This window comes from Pristiophorus japonicus, chromosome 13, assembly GCF_044704955.1.
Source record: "Pristiophorus japonicus isolate sPriJap1 chromosome 13, sPriJap1.hap1, whole genome shotgun sequence".
In the NCBI taxonomy this organism is placed as follows: domain Eukaryota; kingdom Metazoa; phylum Chordata; class Chondrichthyes; family Pristiophoridae; genus Pristiophorus; species Pristiophorus japonicus.
The window spans coordinates 52,825,137-52,852,132 of record NC_091989.1 but is presented as its reverse complement, the minus strand read 5'-3'; the positions used below and the strand labels follow the sequence as shown (position 1 = coordinate 52,852,132).

Below are 26,996 nucleotides of genomic sequence, written 5' to 3'. Positions count from 1 at the left end.
AAGATTTCTTTTGAAACATAACCAATTATGCAAATGCTGCTTTCATGGCCTTGTGCTTATGTTTGCACTTCAGTATTTGAAGTAAGGAGACCTAGTTATGATCTGTAGTCAATAATTTCCTCATTTATCATCTCAGTTCCCCATAAAAATAATCTCGCAGTGAAATTCTATTAGCACTGTTGCCTTTGCAGTCGGAGTGCAGCCATTTTAAATGTATATTTTGTCTTCAGAAGTGACGACTACAACAAGAGTGCCAACAACCACAACTCTGTCTACTGGCAGTTCTACAACGGGTAAGTGAAGTTTTCTTTCACTATACACCAACAAGTCTGTTCACACCAGTGTGCTTTTCTCTAATTTAGCTTTCAGACAATATCAGTTCATTAGTTCAGTCTTGTAGACCTTTTCTTCAGGTGGGAAATGGGTTGAAAATTTAAAAACATCTGAACATTGGAACGAAGAATAAAAGAGCTCCAGTGATAGGGGATTCTATAGTTAGGGGAATAGCAAGGCGTTTCTGCGGCCGTAAATGTGACTCCAGAATGGTATGGTGCCTCCCTGGTGCCAGGATCAAGGATGTCACAGAGCAGACGCAGAGCATTCTGGCGGAGAGTGCGGGGTAGTAGTGGGGTGGGGAGAGGGTAAGCAGCTCGAGTAATGGTCTACATCGGGACCAATGACATAGGCAGAAATCAGGGAGCTAAGAAGAAAATTAAAAGGTAGGATTTCAAAGGAAGTAACCTCTGGGTTGCTACCGGTGCCACGTGGTTATGAGTGCAATCGAAGGATAGAGAGGATGAACACATGGCTTAAGAGTTGGTGTCCGAGGGAGGGCTTTAAATTCTTGAGGCATTGGGTCTGCTTCTGGGGGAGATGGGACCTGTACAATCCGAACAGGCTGCACCTCAATAGCGCCGGGACCAATATCCTCGCCGGGACTTTTGCTAGTGCTGTTGGGGAGAGTTTAAATTAGCTTGGCACGGGGATGGGAACCTGAGAACAAATTCAATAGGGAAGGAAGTAAATCAGAAATTAGATAGCAAAAATTTAGAAAGCGAATCTGTAAGACAGAGGAAACAAGCGTTAGTAAGTAGCAATCAAGGAGGTCTTCCTGTGCTAAATGATATATACTTTAATGCAAGAAGTATAGCGAATAAGGCGGATGAGCTAAGAGCACAGGTAGATACTTGGGAGTATGACATTATAGCCATGACAGAAATATGGCTGAAAGAGGGGCAGGTTTGGCAGATCAATATTCTTGGTTACAGGATTTTCAGTCAAGACAGAAAGGGGTTAAAAAGGGGCAAGGGGGAGGGGTCGCAGTATTGAGTAAAGACACTATTATAGCGATGAGGAGGGATGATATGTTCGAGGGATCATCAAATGAGGCCATATGGGTCGAATTGAAAAATAATAAAGTGGCGATCACACTGCTGGGCGTGTATTATAGACCCCCAAACAGTGGGAGGGAGATAGACGAGCAAATATGTAGGAAAATTGCTGTGAAGTACAAAAACCATAGGGTATTAATAGTAGGGGATTTTAACTCTCCTAATATTGATTGGGACAAATATAGTGTGAAGGATATAGAGGGTGCGGAATTCTTAAAATGCAGTCAAGAGAACTTCTTTCATGATACACCAGCAAGTCTGTTCACACCAGTGTGCTATTCCTCAATTCAGCTTTCAGACAATGCCAGTCCATTAGTTCAGTCTTGTAGATCTTTCATTTCGAGGGAAATGGTTGAATATTTAAAGACCTCTGAATCTGTCGTTAGTTTTTTCAATGTTTGCCGCAAGAGCAATAAAATTGTCTTATGGAGGAACTCCAGAGGAATAATGTCGGTATTTTTGTTGTAATATTATTTACATCAGTAGTTGCATTACCACAGTAGTCCATTAGGTGGAGCAGTAGTCCACTAGGGGTAGCTCTGTTGCACTTCTACCTCCTTAATCAAGAAGTAATCATAACAAAATAATCATTATACATAACTTGCATAGTATACACAACAAAAAGATATGGACTTATTTTTCCACATTTACAAATCAAACTTAATCACTGGTTTTCTATTTCGAAGAGGATACCTTCGCTCTTGAGCAGAACCGTACAAACTTGTTGTCGAACTTAGTCTCGTTCGAAGCTGCACCTGAGGAGAGTTTTTCTCCAGGGCAGCCCTTGATCTACATTTTGACTCGCTACAACTTCAGACTCCGAATTAAACTCTGACTTTCTCTTGGACTTGTTTCTAGTACATCTGATGTAGCATTTGCTGCTGGTACTCTACTTGCAACAAAACTATCTGACTCATCAGAAATAATCGAATCATTCCAACTTTCAACTCCTTCCACATCTGCAATTAAAATAGGACCATTATGATAAGTAATTAGAAAATTTGCCAATTTGTGATCCAACGACAACTGTCGTTTCCTTGGATTTGGATCCAACATTTGGTTGATGAGTGCACGTTTTACAATTTGTACTGTGCGTTCTGCTGCACCATTTGAAGCAGGTTGGTATGGCAGAATTTTGGTATGTTTCACTCCGTTTCTGCTCATAAACTGCAAATTCCCTGAACAAAATTGCAGCCCATTATCAGACACAATTTCTTCTGGCAGGCCATAGAAAGAAAAAAATCTTGGCAAATTGTCTCGTGTTTTACTTGTTATTTTCCACATCAAAAACACCTCTACCACTTCGAATGACTATTCATCATAATGAACAATTGTTGTCCTTCTAGCTCAGCAAAATCTACATACAACCTTTGCCACACCCTGGGAGACCATTTCCATGTCTGTAATAATACTGTTGGTGGTTTCTTGCTCACCAATTGACATGTTGTACACTGACTAATGATGTATTCTATATCTTTATCTAAACCTGGCCACCATAAATAACTGTGCGCAAAACTCTTGGTCAAGCACGTTCCCAGGTGCTGGTCAAGAAGATCTCCTAACAATTTGGGCCTGAACTTATTTGGGATAACTACTCTTGCACCCCACATGATACGATCTTTATCCACTGATAATTCATTCCTACGAACGAAGTATGGATGAATATCTTCCTCAAATACCTGGTTTGGTAGACATTTGCGATGTAATCATACACCATTGATAAAACCAGGGTCACGTTTGGTAGCTCGACCATTCTCTTCAGCTGCGACTGGCAGCTCATCAATGTGTGAAAAATAGAACACTTCTTCCCTATTGGCTGTAACTTGTGATGGGGATGGTAACCTTGACATAGCATCAGCATTACTTTGATCTACCTGAGAGATAATGTTCTCAATGACTAATCTTTTGATTTCTTGCTCAACTTTCTCCTTGAGTGCATATGGTACGGGACGTGGCTTGCAGTAAACTGGTCTAGCGTCCTTCTGTTCTCTGACACTGGCCTGGAGGTTTTCGGTGGACTGCCTGTTTCGCGGAACACCTTCGGATACTGCTTGATGACGTCATCTTTCGATGCAAATTTCGATTCCACGCGAAAAATCTCGATCCAACCAATTTCTACCTACCAAAGCAGGCTTGTCTCCTGCCACTACTGTGAGAGGCAAGCTCTGAAACTGATCTTTGTATTTCACCGGTATGCTGATATGTCCTGCAACAGGAATTTTCTCTCCTGAGTAGCCTCACAGCTCTATCTTCAATTTCTCTAGTGGAAGATCAGGTAACTTGTTAAAATATAGCAATTCCGGTCCTACGCTCATGGATGCACCAGTGTCTATTTCCATGGATATCCCGGTTCCTGCAACGTCTACTTAGATGACAATACATCGCGAATTATTGTTAGATACCCTTGTGCACCTAATGACGTGTATCTCCAGAACCACCTCGTCCTGTTGCTCGTCTTCAATGCTATGTAGTGTCTCGTGATATCTACTTCTAGCATTGAAAGTCAGTTTGCTCTTCAGTCGACATGCCTTTGCAAGATGTCCTGTTTTCTTGCAGAAGAAAAACTCTGCCTTCACTTCTGGACAGCTTTGAGAAATGTGTTGTCCCAGGCACTGATAGCATGACTTCAATGTACTGTTACCATGGCCAGTTGCTGAGGACTTGAGGCCCAACTGCCTTTTACTTTCTGACGAAGGGTTATCGACCTGAAACGTTAACTCTGTTTCTCTCCACAGATACTGACTGACCCGCTGAAATTTCCAACATTTTCTGTTTTTATTTCAGATTCCATCGTCTGCAATATTTTGCTTTTGCCTTTTACTTATAACCTGTAGGCGATTCATCTCAGTTGTCTGACGACTGGAAATGGTCCGAGCTACAATGTACTCATCTTTGTATTTCTACAAAGCTACAATGTACTCATCGATACCCTCATCAATAAATTGATCTCATTTTCCAAAACGATAACTTTCAGCAATTTCCATGGGCTCAGGATTGTAGTGCTGTTCTAATCTCCATCACTGGCATGTCCTTTGGCTTGACCAGAACAGTACATTTTTCAGAGTTTCATACACCTCATGGTCTACTTCATCAAGAAAATTGCCAGTTTCCGTTCTAAAATCGTCCGGTTATGGTTTTCATCAGCAGGGACTTTGACGATACTATTCGCGGTTAAAAATGTTTCTAGCTGCTCCACATACGCTCCGAAAGTCTCTCGGTCATGATGGAACTCACCCAATGCCCTATTATTCGCATAGGCGCAGCCATCTGGATTCTGGCAATGTCAACAGTTCAGCCAACTATGCATGTAATTTACCTTGGATTTTTAGCTGTTCTGCAAAACAAAGAACCTTTCAAAGTCTCTCTGTTGGTTGGCAGGAATTGTGACCTTGCTACATGATCCTTTTATTGTATTTACATCAGTAGTTGCATTACCATAGTAGTCCACTAGGTGGAACAGCAGCCCGGTGGCCGGGGATGGGGGGGGCCTCTATTACTGCCAGTCCATCGGTTCAACCCTGCAGACCTGTTGCCCAATCCTTTGAAATGGAATTAATTGAAAAGTTCAGTACATCTCAATCTGCAAGCAATGGCACTTTACAAGAATGACAAAACCACTTTTGAGTCAATCTCGCCCCGAGGAGCAGTTATGCTTATACAGTTTTATCTATAAAATTCCTCTCTGCTGCCACCTCTGTCTCATTTAGTCTCCACTTATTCTCACATTCAACTTTTTTGTGATAATTTTTCAAGCAGCTACTCAAATGTACAATTTGCACGTCACAATGATGCTCATGCGCTGCACACTTCTAATTTCTAATAGAATATTTTACAAATATTGTCAAAAATTGTTCCCATGACATTTTGTGGTTGCTAATATTGTGCCTATTCCTGTTTTGGTCCAGTTGTATGAAAGACTTCTTTTCGAACACTCTGCAACTGCTGCTTTGCTGCTCTCATATTTATGTTTCATAGTTTTGGTTGGATCGTGAGGGTCTAATATGTTCTCCTCCTTTTCTGTTACAGAGGTTGTCTGCCATGGCGAATGGTCCCGCTGGTTTAATGAACATACACCTTCTAGTGACAGCCCAGGCGATTATGAATTACTAGACCCCCGAAACAATAAACACTGTTCTTCCCCTTTTGATCAAATTACTATCATTCACTGTCAATTCGTTGATGAACCTGAGAGGCCAATAAGCGACTCACCAGACAATGTGACGTGCGACAAAGACACGGGCCTCACCTGCATAGTCTCAGAAAATGATTTGCAGGAGTCCAAGTTTTGTTATGACTACCAAATTCGAGTTTGCTGCGAGAAACAAACAGCAATGACCACAACAACCAGCAGTACAAATATGGTTTCTGGTAAATGAGAAACTTGTGTCCAAATTAATAATGTATTCCGTATGTTAAATCAAAGTTGACTAATTACATCAAGCAGTCAAAGGTGAAAGGATAATAGTTAATAGCTGTAGTTAAACATGTCCTGATCATTCGTGCCTCAGTATCAATAAATGACCTTCACTCTGTCATAAAGTCGGAAGTGGGGATGTTCGCTGATGATTGCAGTGATCAGTGCCATTTGCAACTCCTCAGATAATGAAGCAGTCCGTGCCCGCATGCAAAAAGACCTGGACAACATTCAGACTTGAGCTGATAAGTGGCAAGTAACATTTGCGTCACACAAGTACCAAGCAATGACCATCTCCAACAAGATACAATCTAACCACTGTCCTTTGACATTCAACGGCATTACCATCGCCGAATCCCCCAATACCAATATCCTGGATCAGCCACATAAATACCGTGGCTACAGGAGCAGGTCAGAGGCTGGGTATTCTGTGGTGAGTGACTCATTTCTTAACTCACCGAAGCCTTTCCACCATCTAAAAGGCATAAATCAGGACAGTGATGGAATACTCTCCACTTGCCTGGATGAGTGCAGCTCCAATAACACTCAAGAAGCTCGTAACCAGCCAGGACAAAACAGCCCACTTAATTGGCAACCCATCCACTACCTTAAACATTCACTCCCTCCACCACCAGTGCACCATGCCTGCAGTGTGTACCATCTACAAGATGCACTGCAGCAACTCACCAAGGCTTTTTCAGCAGCACCTCCCAACCCCGTGATCACCATCACCTCCAAGTTCCCTTTCAAGTCACACACCACCCTGACTTGGAAATATATTGCCATTCCTTCATCATCGTATGGTCAAAATCCTGGTACTCCCTCCCTAACAGCACTGTGGGAATACCTTGACCACACAGACTGCAGTGGCTTTAGGCTCACACCACCTTCTCAAAGGCAAGTAGGGATGTGCAATAAATGCTGGCCTTGCCAGTGATGCCAACATCCCATCAACGAATAACAAACAACAAAATACTGGTGAAATTCTCAATATTGCTGGATTGATGTTGGAGTGCAGTGTTTGAATGTTTTTCTTTTTCTTTCGAAGTGACGACTACAACAAAAGGGACAACAACCACACCTAATATTGCTGGCAGTACTACAACGGGTAAGTGAAGACTTCTTTCACTAAACACCAGCAAGTCTGTTCACACCAGTGTGCTTTTCCCCAATTCAGCTTTCAGACAATGCCACTCCATTAGTTCAGTCTTGTAGACTCTTCTTTTAGGGAGGAAATGGTTGAAAATTAAAGACATCTGAATCTGCAGTTAGTTTTTTCAACAACAGTTGCAGGAAGAGCAATAAAACAGCCTTATGGAGGAACTCTAGAGGAATACTATCAGTATGTTTGTCGTAATGTAGTGGTTTTGATTATTTTTCTTGCTTTACTGAAGGAATCACAACAGTGAAAACAACTACTGGCTCCACAACGGGTGAGTGATGGCTTCTTTCGCTATCCAGGAGCAAGACCAGTGACACAAGTTATCTTGTTTCAACAACTTCCTGACAGTGGAGCCTCTGCTTACTCATTAATGGTTACTTAACTAGTTTTAATATTTTACTGTCTTTTGAATGAAACATATAATTTCCATTTCATGGTGACAGGGATACTCTGCATACTTTCAAATTCCAATACAATTATTATCAAATCTTGTCAAAGGATGCTCGCTGACACATTGTGGCCGTTAATATTCTTTCTGATTTTCTTTAGTTCTTTTGAAACACAACCAATTATGCAAATACTACTTTGTTGTTCTCGTGTTTATGTTTGCTTTTCAGTATTTGAAGTATGGAACCCTAGTTAGTAGCTGTCGTCAATTACTTCCTCATTCATTATGTCCTTTTCCCAATAAAATAACCTCGCGGTGGAACTCTATCAACACTGTTGGATTTACAGTCGGAATGCAGCCGTTTTAAATATTTTTTTTCTTTAGAAGTAACGACTACAACAAAAGGGGCAACAACAACAACTCTGTCTTCTGGCAGTTCTACAACAGGTAAGTGATGGTTTCTTTTACTATACACCAGTAAGTCTATTCACACCAGTGTGCTTTTCTCTAATTCAGCTTTAAGGCAATGTCAGTACATTAGTTCAGTCTTGTAGACCTTTTTTTTGTTTCTAAATGGTTGAAAACCTCGCTCGCTGAATATGCATTTGGATTTTTCAATATCACATGTGCATAAAGTGTAATTTAACAATCTTATGAAGGAACTCTACAAGAATACTGTAGGAATTTACATTGTCGTGATGTGGTTTTGATTACTCTTCTTGGTTTTCAGAAGGAATCACTACAACAGTGAAAGCAACTACAACCGGGTCCACTACTGGCTCCACACCGGGTGAGTGATGGCTTCTTTCAATATCCAGTAGCAAGACTGGTAACATCAGTTATCTTATTGCAAATATTTCCAGACAGTGGGGTCTCTGCTTACTCACTAACGTTTACGTAACTTGGTTGTAATATTTTACTTTCTTTTATCCTTTGACTGGAGAAGAAATAAAGAGACCTAGTTCGTCACTAGCAAATAGAAATTCCCATTACTTGCACTTCAGTATCCATAAAATAGTGTATTGTTGAAACTCTCTCAATACTGCAAGATTTCAAGTTTGTGTGTAGTAATTGTGAATATTTTTCTTTTTCTTCTGAAGTGACAACTACAACAAAAGGGACAACAACCACACCTAATATTGCTGGCAGTACTACAACGGGTAAGTGAAGTCTTCTTTCACTATGCACCAGCAAGTCTGTTCACACAAGTGTGCTTTTCCCCAATTCAGCTTTCAGACAATGCCAGTCCATTAGTTCAGTCTTGCAGACTCTTCTTTTAGGGAGGAAATGGTTGAAAATTTAAAGACATCTGAATCTGCAGTTAGTTTTTCAAACAACAGTTGCAGCAAGAGCAATTAAACAGCCTTATGGAGGACCTCTAGATGAATACTATCAGTCTGTTTGTCGTAATGTGGTGGTTTTGAATATTTTTCTTGCTCTGCAGAAAGTATCACAACAGTGAAAGCAACTACAACCGGGTCCACCACTGGCTCCACACCGGGTGAGTGATGGCTTCTTTCGATATCCAGGAGCAAGACCAGTGACACAAGTTATCTTGTTTCAACAACTTCCTGACAGTGGAGCGTCTGCTTACTCAATAATGTTTACTTTACTAGTTTTAATATTTTACTGTCTTTTGAATGAAACGTATCATTTACATTTCATGGTGACAGGGATACTCTGCATACTTTCAAATTCCAATACAATTCTTATCAAATCTTGTCAAAGGATGCTTGCTGACACGTTGTGGCTGTTAATATTCTTACTGATTTTCTTTAGTTCTTTTGAAACACAACCAATTATGCAGATACTACTTTGTCGGTCTCCTGTTTATGTTTGCATTTCAGTATTTGAAGTACGGACCCTAGTTAGTAGCTGTCGTCAATTACTTCCTCATTCATTATGTCCTTTTCCCAATAAAATAACCTAGCGGTGGAACTCTATCAACACTGCTGGATTTGCAGTGAGAATGCAGCCGTTTTAAATTTTTTTTTTCTTCAGAAGTGACAACTACAACAAAAGGGGCAACAACCACATCTCTGTCTACTGGCAGTTCTACAACGGGTAAGTGATGGTTTCTTTCACTCTACACCAGTATGTCTGTTCACACCAGTGTGGTTTTCTCAAATTCAGCTTTCAGGCAATGTCAGTCCATCAGTTCAGTCTTGTAGACCTTTTTTTGTTTCAAATAGGTTGAAAACCTAGCCAGCTGATTATGCATTTGGATTTTTCAATATCACACGTGTATAAAGTGTAATTTTACAATCTTATGAAGGAACTCTACAGGAATACCGTAGAAATTTACATTGTAGTGGTTATGATTACTCATCTTGGTTTTAGCAGGAATCACTACAACAGTGAAAGCAACTACAACCGGGTCCACCACTGGCTCCACTCTGGGTGAGTGATGGCTTCTTTCAATATCCAGTAGCAAGACCTGTGACACAAGTTATCTTGTTTTAACAACTCCCAGACAGTGGAAGTCCATTACTTCAGATTGTAGATATCCAGCTCATTCCTTACAGAGGGAAATGGTTGACAACTTAACTATTTGAATGAAGCCAGATAAAAGGCTGAGCATGAGAATTGCTGTGTCCTAGTTTGCCCACGTCTCTGCCTCTCTTCGTCTCTGCTTGTTCACCAATATTGACTCAAACTTTTCTGAATATTTCTCTGAAATTTGAATGAATCGTACAATTAGCATTTCATATTGCTGGTGGGACTGTGCATACTTTCAAATTCTAAGAGAATCATTATCAAATATTGTGAAAGGATGTTCCCCTTGACATGTTGTGGTTTTTAATATTCTTCCCTTTTTGTCTATTGTCCAGTAACTTGAAATAGTTCTTTTCAAACACAACCAATTATACAAATGTTGTTTTGGCACTTTCAAGTTTTTTGTTACTTGACAAAGGAGAAAAAGGTTGATCTAGTCAGTAGCTGTAGTACAATATTTTTCTCATTCTGTGCAATTTAGTATCAATAAAATAGCCAACTGCTGAAACTCCCTCAATGCTGCAGAATTTCAAGTTTGGATGCTGTGGTTTTGATTGTTTTTTTTATTCCGAAGTGACGACAACAACAAAAGGGACAACAGCCACATCTATTATTGCTGACACTACCACAACGGGTAAGTGATGGTTTCTTTCATTATACACCAGCAAGTCTGTTCACACCAGTGTGGGTTTCTCAAATTCAGCTTTCAGACAACATCAGTCCATCAATTCGGTCTTGTCGACCCTTGTTTTGTTTCAAAATGGTTGAAAACCTAGCCAGCTGAATATGCATTTTGATCTTTCAATATCACATGTGCATAAAGTGTAATTTAATCGTCTTATGGAGGAACTCTATAGGAATACTGTAGGAATTTACATTGTCGTGATGCGGTTATGATTACTTTTCTTGGTCTTCAGAAGGAACCACTACAACAGTGAAAGCAACTACAACCGGGTCCACCGCTGGCTCCACTCCGGGTGAGTGATGGCTTCTTTCAATATCCAGTAGCAAGTCCAGTGTTTGTTTTAACAACTCCCAGACACTGGAGTCTCTGATTATTCACGAACAATTACTTAACTTGTTTGTAATAATTTACTGCCTTTTATCCTTTGACTGGTGGGGAAATAAGTTCGTCACTAGTAAAAAAAAAATTCCCATTCTTTGCACTTCAGTGTCCATAAAATAGCCTACTGTTGAAACGCTCTCAATATTGCAGGATTTCAAGTTTGTGTGCAGTAATTGTGAATGTTTTTATTTTTATTCCGAAGTGGCGACTACAACAAAAGGAACAACAACCACACCTATTATTGCTGACACTACAACAACGGGTAAGTGAAGTCTTCTTTCACTATACACCAGCAAGTCTGTTCACACCAGTGTGCTTTTCCTCTAATTCAGATTTCAGACAATGTCGGTCCATTAGTTCAGTCTTGTAGATCTTTCATTTAGCGGGGGGAAATGGTTGAAAATTTAAAGACATCTGAATCTGCAGTTAGTTTTTACAAGAATATTTGCAGCAAGTGCAATAAAATAGTCCTATGGAGGAACTCTAGAGGAATACTGTCGGTATTATAATCGTAATGTCGTGGTTTTAATTATTTTTCTTGCTCTGCAGAAGGAATCACTACAACAGTGAAAGCAACTACAACCGGGTCCACTACTGGCTCCACACCGGGTGAGTGATGGTTTCTTTCAATATCCAGTAGCAAGACCTGTGACAAAAGTTATCGTTTCAACAACTCCCTCTCAGGATTGCTCATTAACATTTACTCAACTAGTTTTAACATTTTACTGTCTTTTGAATGAAACGACAATTTCCAATTCATGCTGACGGGGAAACGCTGCATACTTTCAAATCCCAACACAATCATTATCAAATTTTGTCAAAGGATGCTCGCTGACACATTGTGGCCGCTAATATTATTTCCAATTTTCTTTTGTCCAGTAACTTGAAAGATTTGTTTTGAAACACAACCAATTATGCAAATGCTGATTTATCGATCTCGTGTTTTTGTTTGTACTTCAGTATTTGAAGCAAAGAGCTCTAGTTAGTAGCTGTAGTCAATAACTTCCTCATTTATGATCTCCTTTTCCCAATAAAATAACCTAGCAGCGGAACTTTAATTAAACCTGCTGGATTTGCAGTCGGAGTGCAGCAGTTTTAAATATTTTTTTTTCTTCAGAAGTGACGACTACAACAAAAGGGACAACAACCACAACTCTGTTTACTGGCAGTTCTACAACGGGTAAGTGATGTTTTCTTTCAGTCTACACCAGCAAGTCCGTTCACACCAGTGTACATTTCTCAAATTCAAATTTCAGGCAATGTCAGTCCATTAGTTCAGTCTTGTAGACAATTTCTTCAGGGGGGAAATGGTTGAAAATTTAAAAACATCTGAATCTACATTTATTTTTCTCAACATCACTTTTGCAGAAAGTGTAATTAAATAGTCTTATGAAGGAACTCTACAAGAATAGTATAGGAATTTACATTGTACTGAAGTGGTTTTGATTACTTTTAATGTTCTTTAGAAGGAATCTCTACAACAGCGACAGCAACTACAACTGGGCCCACTACTGGCTCCACACCGGGTGAGTGATGGCTTCTTGCAGTATCCAGCAGCAAGACCAGTGACACAAGTAATCTTGTTTTAACATCTCTCAGACAGTGGAAGTCCATTACTTCACCCCTTGTGGATATTTAGCTCATTCCTTCCAAAGGGAAATGGTTGACAACTTAACTATTTGAATGAAGCCAGATCAGAGTCTGAGCATGAGAAATACTGTGTTGATGTTTGTGCATCTCTCTGCTTCTCTTTGTCTCTGCTTACTCACCTATGTTTACTGAACAACTTCTGAATATTTCTCTGACCTTTCAATGAAATGTACAATAAGCATTTCATGTTGATGGTGGTACTGTGCATGCTTTAAAATTCCAATAGAATCATTATCAAATATTGTCAAATATTGACATGTTGTGGTTTTTAATATTCTTCCTTTTTTGTCTATTGTCCAGCAACTTGAAATAGTTCTTTTCAAACACAACCAATTATACAAATGTTGTCTTGGCACTTTCAAGTTTTTATTTATTTGACAAAGGAGAAAAAGGTTGATCTAGTTCGTAACTGTAGTAAAACATTTTTCTCATTCTTTGCACTTCAGTATCAATAAAATAACCAACTGATGAAACTCTAGCAATACTGCAAGATTTCAAACTTGAGTGCTGTGGTTTTGATTGTTTTTATTTTTCTTCCGAAGCGACGACCACAACAAAAGGGACAACAACCACACCTGTTATTGCTTACACCACTACAACGGGTAAGTGAAACCTTCTTTCAATAAACACCAGCAAGTCTGTTCACACCAGTGTGCTTTTCTCAAATTTAAATTTCAGACAATGTCAGTCTATTCGTTCAGTCTCGTAGCCCCTTTTCTTACAAAAGAAACATAAGAACATAAGAAATAGGAGGAGTAAGCCATTTTGCCTCTCGAGCCTGCTCCGCCATTCAATAAGATCATAGCTGATCTGATCATGGACTCAGCTCCACTTCCCTGCCCGCTCCCCATAACCCTTTATTCCCTTATCGCTCAATAATCTGTCTATCTCCGTCTTAAATATTTCCAATGACCCAGCCTCTACAGCTCTCTGAGGTGGAGAATTCCATAGATTTACAACGCTCTGAGAGAAGAAATTCCTCCTTATCTCAGTTTTAAATGGGCGGCCCCTTATTTTAAGACTATGGCCCCGAAATTCAGTACCATTGGAAAGCTGGTGATCCTCCCGACCTTTTTGTGGCCATGAGCGCCAAAATTGTTTCCTCGCTGGGCCGCCCCATATATAGCTCCAAATGTGAACAAATGTGTTCCAGCACTAATGAACCCTTCCAAAGTGGAATTTTCAGTAGTGTGGCTGTCTTAATTTGAGCGTTATCACCACTGAGAAATTCAGCATGGAGGTAAGGGATTCTAATAAGCCAGCTGCTAAAAAGGCCAGGGTTTTCTGCAAGGCCCTGAGGAGGAAAGAGAGTTCAAGGAGTCTGGAAGGATAGCTGGTGTAAGAGGTGCAAGGAGAGCAAACAGGTTTACTGATATGGGGCTGGAGACACTGATGGACGGTGTGGAGGACAGAAAAAGAATACTGTTTCTTGATGTGGGGAGACTTAGCAGACCGCCAGCACATAATGCCTGGAGGGAGATTTCAGGGGCGGTGTCAGGCACCTTCTTATATGTGAGGATGCACCCTCCCAGGAGGGTACTGGCCAGTCTGCATCCGGCCCTTGCCGGGTGGCAATGGGTTGACGCCTCCTAGCTCTGGGGAGACGGGGATCCTTCTCCTCCTCCTCCTGCACCTCCTCCTCCTCAAGTGGTACTGCTGGCTCAACCTCCAGCGGCTGTCCCCTCATGATGGCCAGGTTGTGCAGGATGCAGCAGACTACGACAATTATGGAGACCCGTTAAGGAGAGTACTGCAAGGTGCCACCAGAGCTGTCCTGGCACTGGAGCCTTTGTTTAAGGATGCCCATGCACAGCTCGATGATACACCTGGTGGCATAATGTGCGTCATTGTATGCATGCTCTGGCGCTGTCCTGGGGTTCCGCAGTGGAGTGAGCAGCCAAGGGGATTGGGGATATCCCTTGTCTTCAATCAGCTTACCCCAATCCTGATTCAGGCCGGTGAACATGGCGGGCACGCTGGTCTGGTGCAGATGAACGAATCATGGTCGCTGCTTCCCTTGCCCGCTGCCTGTCTGCACGGTGCTGATGGCGATGCCTTCTCCTGTGTGCCGCCCTGCTTTTGACCAGGTGCACCAGGGGTCGCCCTCCCAACACTCCTCCCATCCTCAGGGTGAACCCTGCCAAGCAGGTCTCTGCAGCCCACAGGACTCCACTAAAGAGTCAGATCTGAAAGTTGTACAAAAGTACAGGAGTATGTGAAAACCTCTGAGCAGCACTCAGCAGGTTGAATGGAGCCAAAACAATTAATCGAACTATTAAAAGATAAATTACAGTGGATACTGTAATCTTAAATAAAATCAATAATTAATAATTATTAAAAGATAAATACAGTAGATGCTGTAATCTTAAATAAAATCAATAATTAATAAAACTATTCAAAGATATATACAGTGGTTGCTGTAACCTTAAATAAAAATACTAAAATTAATAAAACGATTTCCCTACCGATCACAGCAACACTCCAGCGGTGTCCCGTTCGAGCTCCGACTCGAATACCTTGCGGGGGCACCGCTGAGAAAAGGCTTTCTTTTTTGAAGCTCAAAATTCCGGTCCTGGTGACTTTCCCGCGGCCCGCACGCCGCAGAGCTCTCCACTGGATAGTCTCCTTTACAACGGCTTCACCGCGCCGTTTATGGCGCAAGTGTACACCGCTCAAATTCACCCCCGCCCCCCCCACCACCGCCGAGCTGAATATGGCTCGGGGAGTGAAAATCAGTCGACCGCTGTGTTCTCCCCCCCGCCAAACTCCGCAGTTGCCGTCCCTTCGGGGACAGTGAATTTCGGCCCCTATGTCCTCTAATTTTAATTTCCCCTATGTGTGGAAATATCCTCTCTGTATCCACCTTGTCGAGCCCCCTCATTATCTTTTATGTTTCAATAAGATCACCTCTCAAACTCCAATGTGTATACGCCCAACCTATCTTCATAAGTCAACCCCCTCATCTCCAGAATCAACCCAGTGAACCTTCTTTGAACACCCTCCAATGCAAGTATATCCTGCCTTAAATACAGAGACCAAAACTATACAGTGCTCTCGGTATGCCTTTACCAATACCCTGTACAGTTGTAGCAGGACTTCCCTGCTTTTATACTCTATCCCCCTTGCAATAAAGGCCAGCATTCCATTTGCTTTCCTGATTACTTGCTGTACCTGCATACTAACTTTTTGTGTTTCATACACAAGGACCCCCAGGTCCCTCCATACTGCAGCACTTTGCAATTTTTCTCCAGTTAAATTATAATATGCTTTTCCATTTTTTCTGCCAAAGTGGATAACCTCACATTTTCCCACATTATACTCCATCTGCCAAATTTTTGCCCACCCACTTAGCCTGTCGATATCCCTTTGCAGATTTTTTGTGTCCTCCTCACACTTTGCTTTCCCACCAAGCTTTGTATCATCAGCAAATGTGGCTACATTACACTTGGTCCCTTCAGCCACTGTTTGCCAACTGGAAAATGACCAATTTATCCTGACTCTCTGTTTTCTGTTTCCATTTCACAATGTTTGAAAACCTAACCATCTGAATCTGCATTTAGATTTTTCAATACAACATGTGAAAAAAGTGTAATTAAATAGTCTTATGGAGGTACTCTACAGAACTACTATAGGAATTAAATTGTATTGATGTGGTTTTGATTACTTGTTCTTCAGAAGGAATCTCAACAACATTGAAAGCAACTACAACCGGGTCCACCACTGGCTCCACACCGGGTGAGTGATGGCTTCTTTCAGTATCCAGGAGCAACACCAGTGGCACAAGTTATCTTATTACAAAAATTTCCAGACACTGGGGTCTCTGCTTACTCACTAACGTTTACGTAACTTGGTTGTAATATTTTAATTTCTTTTATCCTTTAACTGGAGAAGAAATAAAGCGATCTAGTTAGTCACGAGCAAATAGAAATTCCCATTACTTGCACTTCAGTATCCATAAAATAGCGTATTGTTGAAACTCTCTCAATACTGCAAGATTTCAAGTTTGTGTGTAGTAATTGTGAATATTTTTATTTTTCTTCTGAAGTGACAACTACAACAAAAGGGACAACAACCACACCTAATATTGCTGGCAGTACTACAACGGGTAAGTGATGTCTTCTTTCAATATACACTAGCAAGTCTGTTCACACAAGTGTGCTTTTCTCAAATTCAGCTTTCAGACAATGTCAGTTCATTAGTTCAGTCTTGTAGACAATTTCTTCAGGTGGGAAATGGTTGAAAATTTAAAAACATCTGAATCTACGTTAATTTTTTTTCAACATCAGTTTTCCAGAAAGTGTAATTAAATAGTCTCATGAGGGACTTTTACAAGGATACAAGAGGCATTTACGTTGTATTGAAGTGCTTTTGATAATTTTTGTTGTTCTTCAGAAGGAATCTCAACAACAGTGAAAGCAACTACAGCCGGATCTGCTACTGGCTCCACACTGGGTGAGTGATGGCTTCTTTCAATATCCAGTCGCAAGATCAGTGGCACAAGTTATCTTGTTTAACAATTCCCAGATACTGGAGTTTCTGCTTACTCACGAATGATTACTTGACTTGTTTCCAGTATATTGCTGTGTTTTGAATGAAACGCACAATTTACATTTCATGTTGACAAGGATACTCTGCATACTTTCAAATTCCAATACAATCATTGTCAAATCTTGTCAAAGGATGCTCGCTGACAGGTTGTGGCCGCTATTATTCTTTCTGATCTTCTTTTGTCCAGTAACTTGAAAGATTTCTTTTGAAACATAACCAATTATGCAAATGCTGCTTTCATGGCCTTGTGCTTATGTTTGCACTTCAGTATTTGAAGTAAGGAGACCTAGTTATGATCTGTAGTCAATAATTTCCTCATTTATCATCTCAGTTCCCCATAAAAATAATCTCGCAGTGAAATTCTATTAGCACTGTTGCCTTTGCAGTCGGAGTGCAGCCATTTTAAATGTATATTTTGTCTTCAGAAGTGACGACTACAACAAGAGTGCCAACAACCACAACTCTGTCTACTGGCAGTTCTACAACGGGTAAGTGAAGTTTTCTTTCACTATACACCAACAAGTCTGTTCACACCAGTGTGCTTTTCTCTAATTTAGCTTTCAGACAATATCAGTTCATTAGTTCAGTCATGTAGACCTTTTCTTCAGGTGGGAAATGGGTTGAAAATTTAAAAACATCTGAACATTGGAACGAAGAATAAAAGAGCTCCAGTGATAGGGGATTCTATAGTTAGGGGAATAGCAAGGCGTTTCTGCGGCCGTAAATGTGACTCCAGAATGGTATGGTGCCTCCCTGGTGCCAGGATCAAGGATGTCACAGAGCAGACGCAGAGCATTCTGGCGGAGAGTGCGGGGTAGTAGTGGGGTGGGGAGAGGGTAAGCAGCTCGAGTAATGGTCTACATCGGGACCAATGACATAGGCAGAAATCAGGGAGCTAAGAAGAAAATTAAAAGGTAGGATTTCAAAGGAAGTAACCTCTGGGTTGCTACCGGTGCCACGTGGTTATGAGTGCAATCGAAGGATAGAGAGGATGAACACATGGCTTAAGAGTTGGTGTCCGAGGGAGGGCTTTAAATTCTTGAGGCATTGGGTCTGCTTCTGGGGGAGATGGGACCTGTACAATCCGAACAGGCTGCACCTCAATAGCGCCGGGACCAATATCCTCGCCGGGACTTTTGCTAGTGCTGTTGGGGAGAGTTTAAATTAGCTTGGCACGGGGATGGGAACCTGAGAACAAATTCAATAGGGAAGGAAGTAAATCAGAAATTAGATAGCAAAAATTTAGAAAGCGAATCTGTAAGACAGAGGAAACAAGCGTTAGTAAGTAGCAATCAAGGAGGTCTTCCTGTGCTAAATGATATATACTTTAATGCAAGAAGTATAGCGAATAAGGCGGATGAGCTAAGAGCACAGGTAGATACTTGGGAGTATGACATTATAGCCATGACAGAAATATGGCTGAAAGAGGGGCAGGTTTGGCAGATCAATATTCTTGGTTACAGGATTTTCAGTCAAGACAGAAAGGGGTTAAAAAGGGGCAAGGGGGAGGGGTCGCAGTATTGAGTAAAGACACTATTATAGCGATGAGGAGGGATGATATGTTCGAGGGATCATCAAATGAGGCCATATGGGTCGAATTGAAAAATAATAAAGTGGCGATCACACTGCTGGGCGTGTATTATAGACCCCCAAACAGTGGGAGGGAGATAGACGAGCAAATATGTAGGAAAATTGCTGTGAAGTACAAAAACCATAGGGTATTAATAGTAGGGGATTTTAACTCTCCTAATATTGATTGGGACAAATATAGTGTGAAGGATATAGAGGGTGCGGAATTCTTAAAATGCAGTCAAGAGAACTTCTTTCATGATACACCAGCAAGTCTGTTCACACCAGTGTGCTATTCCTCAATTCAGCTTTCAGACAATGCCAGTCCATTAGTTCAGTCTTGTAGATCTTTCATTTCGAGGGAAATGGTTGAATATTTAAAGACCTCTGAATCTGTCGTTAGTTTTTTCAATGTTTGCCGCAAGAGCAATAAAATTGTCTTATGGAGGAACTCCAGAGGAATAATGTCGGTATTTTTGTTGTAATATTATTTACATCAGTAGTTGCATTACCACAGTAGTCCATTAGGTGGAGCAGTAGTCCACTAGGGGGAGCTCTGTTGCACTTCTACCTCCTTAATCAAGAAGTAATCATAACAAAATAATCATTATACATAACTTGCATAGTATACACAACAAAAAGATATGGACTTATTTTTCCACATTTACAAATCAAACTTAATCACTGGTTTTCTATTTCGAAGAGGATACCTTCGCTCTTGAGCAGAACCGTACAAACTTGTTGTCGAACTTAGTCTCGTTCGAAGCTGCACCTGAGGAGAGTTTTTCTCCAGGGCAGCCCTTGATCTACATTTTGACTCGCTACAACTTCAGACTCCGAATTAAACTCTGACTTTCTCTTGGACTTGTTTCTAGTACATCTGATGTAGCATTTGCTGCTGGTACTCTACTTGCAACAAAACTATCTGACTCATCAGAAATAATCGAATCATTCCAACTTTCAACTCCTTCCACATCTGCAATTAAAATAGGACCATTATGATAAGTAATTAGAAAATTTGCCAATTTGTGATCCAACGACAACTGTCGTTTCCTTGGATTTGGATCCAACATTTGGTTGATGACTGCACGTTTTACAATTTGTACTGTGCGTTCTGCTGCACCATTTGAAGCAGGTTGGTATGGCAGAATTTTGGTATGTTTCACTCCGTTTCTGCTCATAAACTGCAAATTCCCTGAACAAAATTGCAGCCCATTATCAGACACAATTTCTTCTGGCAGGCCATAGAAAGAAAAAAATCTTGGCAAATTGTCTCGTGTTTTACTTGTTATTTTCCACATCAAAAACACCTCTACCACTTCGAATGACTATTCATCATAATGAACAATTGTTGTCCTTCTAGCTCAGCAAAATCTACATACAACCTTTGCCACACCCTGGGAGACCATTTCCATGTCTGTAATAATACTGTTGGTGGTTTCTTGCTCACCAATTGACATGTTGTACACTGACTAATGATGTATTCTATATCTTTATCTAAACCTGGCCACCATAAATAACTGTGCGCAAAACTCTTGGTCAAGCACGTTCCCAGGTGCTGGTCAAGAAGATCTCCTAACAATTTGGGCCTGAACTTATTTGGGATAACTACTCTTGCACCCCACATGATACGATCTTTATCCACTGATAATTCATTCCTACGAACGAAGTATGGATGAATATCTTCCTCAAATACCTGGTTTGGTAGACATTTGCGATGTAATCATACACCATTGATAAAACCAGGGTCACGTTTGGTAGCTCGACCATTCTCTTCAGCTGCGACTGGCAGCTCATCAATGTGTGAAAAATAGAACACTTCTTCCCTATTGGCTGTAACTTGTGATGGGGATGGTAACCTTGACATAGCATCAGCATTACTTTGATCTACCTGAGAGATAATGTTCTCAATGACTAATCTTTTGATTTCTTGCTCAACTTTCTCCTTGAGTGCATATGGTACGGGACGTGGCTTGCAGTAAACTGGTCTAGCGTCCTTCTGTTCTCTGACACTGGCCTGGAGGTTTTCGGTGGACTGCCTGTTTCGCGGAACACCTTCGGATACTGCTTGATGACGTCATCTTTCGATGCAAATTTCGATTCCACGCGAAAAATCTCGATCCAACCAATTTCTACCTACCAAAGCAGGCTTGTCTCCTGCCACTACTGTGAGAGGCAAGCTCTGAAACTGATCTTTGTATTTCACCGGTATGCTGATATGTCCTGCAACAGGAATTTTCTCTCCTGAGTAGCCTCACAGCTCTATCTTCAATTTCTCTAGTGGAAGATCAGGTAACTTGTTAAAATATAGCAATTCCGGTCCTACGCTCATGGATGCACCAGTGTCTATTTCCATGGATATCCCGGTTCCTGCAACGTCTACTTAGATGACAATACATCGCGAATTATTGTTAGATACCCTTGTGCACCTAATGACGTGTATCTCCAGAACCACCTCGTCCTGTTGCTCGTCTTCAATGCTATGTAGTGTCTCGTGATATCTACTTCTAGCATTGAAAGTCAGTTTGCTCTTCAGTCGACATGCCTTTGCAAGATGTCCTGTTTTCTTGCAGAAGAAAAACTCTGCCTTCACTTCTGGACAGTTTTGAGAAATGTGTTGTCCCAGGCACTGATAGCATGACTTCAATGTACTGTTACCATGGCCAGTTGCTGAGGACTTGAGGCCCAACTGCCTTTTACTTTCTGACGAAGGGTTATCGACCTGAAACGTTAACTCTGTTTCTCTCCACAGATACTGACTGACCCGCTGAAATTTCCAACATTTTCTGTTTTTATTTCAGATTCCATCGTCTGCAATATTTTGCTTTTGCCTTTTACTTATAACCTGTAGGCGATTCATCTCAGTTGTCTGACGACTGGAAATGGTCCGAGCTACAATGTACTCATCTTTGTATTTCTACAAAGCTACAATGTACTCATCGATACCCTCATCAATAAATTGATCTCATTTTCCAAAACGATAACTTTCAGCAATTTCCATGGGCTCAGGATTGTAGTGCTGTTCTAATCTCCATCACTGGCATGTCCTTTGGCTTGACCAGAACAGTACATTTTTCAGAGTTTCATACACCTCATGGCCTACTTCATCAAGAAAATTGCCAGTTTCCGTTCTAAAATCGTCCGGTTATGGTTTTCATCAGCAGGGACTTTGACGATACTATTCGCGGTTAAAAATGTTTCTAGCTGCTCCACATACGCTCCGAAAGTCTCTCGGTCATGATGGAACTCACCCAATGCCCTATTATTCGCATAGGCGCAGCCATCTGGATTCTGGCAATGTCAACAGTTCAGCCAACTATGCATGTAATTTACCTTGGATTTTTAGCTGTTCTGCAAAACAAAGAACCTTTCAAAGTCTCTCTGTTGGTTGGCAGGAATTGTGACCTTGCTACATGATCCTTTTATTGTATTTACATCAGTAGTTGCATTACCATAGTAGTCCACTAGGTGGAACAGCAGCCCGGTGGCCGGGGATGGGGGGGGCCTCTATTACTGCCAGTCCATCGGTTCAACCCTGCAGACCTGTTGCCCAATCCTTTGAAATGGAATTAATTGAAAAGTTCAGTACATCTCAATCTGCAAGCAATGGCACTTTACAAGAATGACAAAACCACTTTTGAGTCAATCTCGCCCCGAGGAGCAGTTATGCTTATACAGTTTTATCTATAAAATTCCTCTCTGCTGCCACCTCTGTCTCATTTAGTCTCCACTTATTCTCACATTCAACTTTTTTGTGATAATTTTTCAAGCAGCTACTCAAATGTACAATTTGCACGTCACAATGATGCTCATGCGCTGCACACTTCTAATTTCTAATAGAATAATTTACAAATATTGTCAAAAATTGTTCCCATGACATTTTGTGGTTGCTAATATTGTGCCTATTCCTGTTTTGGTCCAGTTGTATGAAAGACTTCTTTTCGAACACTCTGCAACTGCTGCCTTGCTGCTCTCATATTTATGTTTCATAGTTTTGGTTGGATCGTGAGGGTCTAATATGTTCTCCTCCTTTTCTGTTACAGAGGTTGTCTGCCATGGCGAATGGTCCCGCTGGTTTAATGAACATACACCTTCTAGTGACAGCCCAGGCGATTATGAATTACTAGACCCCCGAAACAATAAACACTGTTCTTCCCCTTTTGATCAAATTACTATCATTCACTGTCAATTCGTCGATGAACCTGAGAGGCCAATAAGCGACTCACCAGACAATGTGACGTGCGACAAAGACACGGGCCTCACCTGCATAGTCTCAGAAAATGATTTGCAGGAGTCCAAGTTTTGTTATGACTACCAAATTCGAGTTTGCTGCGAGAAACAAACAGCAATGACCACAACAACCAGCAGTACAAATATGGTTTCTGGTAAATGAGAAACTTGTGTCCAAATTAATAATGTATTCCGTATGTTAAAGCTGACTAATTACATCAAGCAGTCAAAGGTGTAAGGATAAATAGTTAATAGCTGTAGTTAAACATGTCCTGATCATTCGTGCCAAAGTATCAATAAATGACCTTCACTCTGTCATAAAGTCGGAAGTGGGGATGTTCGCTGATGATTGCAGTGATCAGTGCCATTTGCAACTCCTCAGATAATGAAGCAGTCCGTGTCCGCATGCAAAAAGACCTGGACAACATTCAGACTTGGGCTGATAAGTGGCAAGTAACATTTGCGTCACACAAGTACCAAGCAATGACCATCTCCAACAAGATACAATCTAACCACTGTCCTTTGACATTCAACGGCATTACCATCGCCGAATCCCCCAATACCAATATCCTGGATCAGCCACATAAATACCGTGGCTACAGGAGCAGGTCAGAGGCTGGGTATTCTGTGGTGAGTAACTCATTTCTTAACTCACCGACGCCTTTCCACCATCTAAAAGGCATAAATCGGGACAGTGATGGAATACTCTCCACTTGCCTGGATGAGTGCAGCTCCAATAACACTCAAGAAGCTCGTAACCATCCAGGACAAAACAGCCCACTTAATTGGCAACCCATCCACTACCTTAAACATTCACTCCCTCCACCACCAGTGCACCGTGCCTGCAGTGTGTACCATCTACAAGATGCACTGCAGCAACTCACCAAGGCTTCTTCAGCAGCACCTCCCAACCCCGTGATCACCATCACCTCCAAGTTCCCTTTCAAGTCACACACCACCCTGACTTGGAAATATATTGCCGTTCCTTCATCATCGTATGGTCAAAATCCTGGTACTCCCTCCCTAACAGCACTGTGGGAATACCTTGACCACACAGACTGCAGTGGTTTTAGGCTCACACCACCTTCTCAAAGGCAAGTAGGGATGTGCAATAAATGCTGGCCTTGCCAGTGATGCCAACATCCCATCAACGAATAACAAACAACAAAATACTGGTGAAATTCTCAATATTGCTGGATTGATGTTGGAGTGCAGTGTTTGAATGTTTTTCTTTTTCTTTCGAAGTGACGACTACAACAAAAGGGACAACAACCACACCTAATATTGCTGGCACTACTACAACGGGTAAGTGAAGTCTTCTTTCACTATACACCAGCAAGTCTGTTCACACCAGTGTGCTTTTCCCCAATTCAGCTTTCAGACAATGCCACTCCATTAGTTCAGTCTTGTAGACTCTTCTTTTAGGGAGGAAATGGTTGAAAATTTAAAGACATCTGAATCTGCAGTTAGTTTTTTCAACAACAGTTGCAGGAAGAGCAATAAAACAGCCTTATGGAGGAACTCTAGAGGAATACTATCAGTATGTTTGTCGTAATGTAGTGGTTTTGATATTTTCCTTGCTCTACTGAAGGAATCACAACAGTGAAAACAACTACTGGCTCCACACCGGGTGAGTGATGGCTTCTTTCGCTATCCAGGAGCAAGACCAGTGACACAAGTTATCTTGTTTCAACAACTTCCTGATAGTGGAGCCTCTGCTTACTCATTAATGGTTACTTAACTAGTTTTAATATTTTACTGTCTTTTGAATGAAACGTATAATTTCCATTTCATGGTGACAGGGATACTCTGCATACTTTCAAATTCCAATACAATTATTATCAAATCTTGTCAAAGGATGCTCGCTGACACATTGTGGCCGTTAATATTCTTTCTGATTTTCTTTAGTTCTTTTGAAACACAACCAATTATGCAAATACTACTTTGTTGTTCTCGTGTTTATGTTTGCTTTTCAGTATTTGAAGTATGGAACCCTAGTTAGTAGCTGTCGTCAATTACTTCCTCATTCATTATGTCCTTTTCCCAATAAAACAACCTCGCGGTGGAACTCTATCAACACTGTTGGATTTGCAGTCGGAATGCAGCCGTTTTAAATATTTTTTTTCTTTAGAAGTGACGACTACAACAAAAGGGGCAACAACAACAACTCTGTCTTCTGGCAGTTCTACAACAGGTAAGTGATGGTTTCTTTTACTATACACCAGTAAGTCTATTCACACCAGTGTGCTTTTCTCTAATTCAGCTTTAAGGCAATGTCAGTACATTAGTTCAGTCTTGTAGACCTTTTTTTTGTTTCTAAATGGTTGAAAACCTCGCTAGCTGAATATGCATTTGGATTTTTCAATATCACATGTGCATAAAGTGTAATTTAACAATCTTATGAAGGAACTCTACAAGAATACTGTAGGAATTTACATTGTCGTGATGTGGTTTTGATTACTCTTCTTGGTTTTCAGAAGGAATCACTACAACAGTGAAAGCAACTACAACCGGGTCCACTACTGGCTCCACACCGGGTGAGTGATGGCTTCTTTCAATATCCAGTAGCAAGACTGGTAACATCAGTTATCTTATTGCAAATATTTCCAGACAGTGGGGTCTCTGCTTACTCACTAACGTTTACGTAACTTGGTTGTAATATTTTACTTTCTTTTATCCTTTGACTGGAGAAGAAATAAAGAGACCTAGTTCGTCACTAGCAAATAGAAATTCCCATTACTTGCACTTCAGTATCCATAAAATAGCGTATTGTTGAAACTCTCTCAATACTGCAAGATTTCAAGTTTGTGTGTAGTAATTGTGAATATTTTTCTTTTTCTTCTGAAGTGACAACTACAACAAAAGGGACAACAACCACACCTAATATTGCTGGCAGTACTACAACGGGTAAGTGAAGTCTTCTTTCACTATGCACCAGCAAGTCTGTTCACACAAGTGTGCTTTTCCCCAATTCAGCTTTCAGACAATGCCAGTCCATTAGTTCAGTCTTGCAGACTCTTCTTTTAGGGAGGAAATGGTTGAAAATTTGAAGACATCTGAATCTGCAGTTAGTTTTTCAAACAACAGTTGCAGCAAGAGCAATTAAACAGCCTTATGGAGGACCTCTAGATGAATACTATCAGTCTGTTTGTCGTAATGTGGTAGTTTTGAATATTTTTCTTGCTCTGCAGAAAGTATCACAACAGTGAAAGCAACTACAACCGGGTCCACCACTGGCTCCACACCGGGTGAGTGATGGCTTCTTTCGATATCCAGGAGCAAGACCAGTGACACAAGTTATCTTGTTTCAACAACTTCCTGACAGTGGAGCGTCTGCTTACTCACTAATGTTTACTTTACTAGTTTTAATATTTTACTGTCTTTTGAATGAAACGTATCATTTACATTTCATGGTGACAGGGATACTCTGCATACTTTCAAATTCCAATACAATTATTATCAAATCTTGTCAAAGGATGCTTGCTGACACGTTGTGGCTGTTAATATTCTTACTGATTTTCTTTTTTTCTTTTGAAACACAACCAATTATGCAGATACTACTTTGTCGGTCTCCTGTTTATGTTTGCATTTCAGTATTTGAAGTACGGACCCTAGTTAGTAGCTGTCGTCAATTACTTCCTCATTCATTATGTCCTTTTCCCAATAAAATAACCTCGCGGTGGAACTCTATCAACACTGTTGGATTTGCAGTCGGAATGCAGCCGTTTTAAATATTTTTTTTCTTTAGAAGTGACGACTACAACAAAAGGGGCAACAACAACAACTCTGTCTTCTGGCAGTTCTACAACAGGTAAGTGATGGTTTCTTTTACTATACACCAGTAAGTCTATTCACACCAGTGTGCTTTTCTCTAATTCAGCTTTAAGGCAATGTCAGTACATTAGTTCAGTCTTGTAGACCTTTTTTTTGTTTCTAAATGGTTGAAAACCTCGCTCGCTGAATATGCATTTGGATTTTTCAATATCACATGTGCATAAAGTGTAATTTAACAATCTTATGAAGGAACTCTACAAGAATACTGTAGGAATTTACATTGTCGTGATGTGGTTTTGATTACTCTT

At 40.8% G+C, this 26,996-nt stretch overlaps 1 protein-coding gene across 1 annotated transcript in view; it reads left to right on the top strand.

Moving 5' to 3' along the window:
• The window catches only part of LOC139278097 (mucin-2-like), a 138,402-nt gene extending 112,232 nt beyond the window's left edge, over positions 1–26,170 (top strand). Inside the window, exons 79-105 of the mRNA XM_070896755.1 lie at positions 231–293; positions 5,418–5,759; positions 6,854–6,913; positions 7,200–7,238; positions 7,740–7,802; positions 8,086–8,145; positions 8,456–8,515; positions 8,800–8,856; positions 9,357–9,419; positions 9,696–9,755; positions 10,426–10,485; positions 10,769–10,828; positions 11,120–11,179; positions 11,467–11,526; positions 12,035–12,097; positions 12,384–12,443; positions 13,110–13,169; positions 16,243–16,302; positions 16,613–16,672; positions 16,960–17,019; positions 17,541–17,603; positions 22,728–23,069; positions 24,160–24,219; positions 25,046–25,108; positions 25,392–25,451; positions 25,762–25,821; positions 26,106–26,170. Of these exons, the coding sequence (XP_070752856.1) occupies positions 231–293; positions 5,418–5,759; positions 6,854–6,913; positions 7,200–7,238; positions 7,740–7,802; positions 8,086–8,145; positions 8,456–8,515; positions 8,800–8,856; positions 9,357–9,419; positions 9,696–9,755; positions 10,426–10,485; positions 10,769–10,828; positions 11,120–11,179; positions 11,467–11,526; positions 12,035–12,097; positions 12,384–12,443; positions 13,110–13,169; positions 16,243–16,302; positions 16,613–16,672; positions 16,960–17,019; positions 17,541–17,603; positions 22,728–23,069; positions 24,160–24,219; positions 25,046–25,108; positions 25,392–25,451; positions 25,762–25,821; positions 26,106–26,170 (2,183 nt within the window). The remainder of the gene's footprint in view (positions 1–230; positions 294–5,417; positions 5,760–6,853; positions 6,914–7,199; positions 7,239–7,739; positions 7,803–8,085; positions 8,146–8,455; positions 8,516–8,799; positions 8,857–9,356; positions 9,420–9,695; positions 9,756–10,425; positions 10,486–10,768; positions 10,829–11,119; positions 11,180–11,466; positions 11,527–12,034; positions 12,098–12,383; positions 12,444–13,109; positions 13,170–16,242; positions 16,303–16,612; positions 16,673–16,959; positions 17,020–17,540; positions 17,604–22,727; positions 23,070–24,159; positions 24,220–25,045; positions 25,109–25,391; positions 25,452–25,761; positions 25,822–26,105) is intronic.
• The last annotated feature ends 826 nt before the right edge of the window (positions 26,171–26,996 follow it).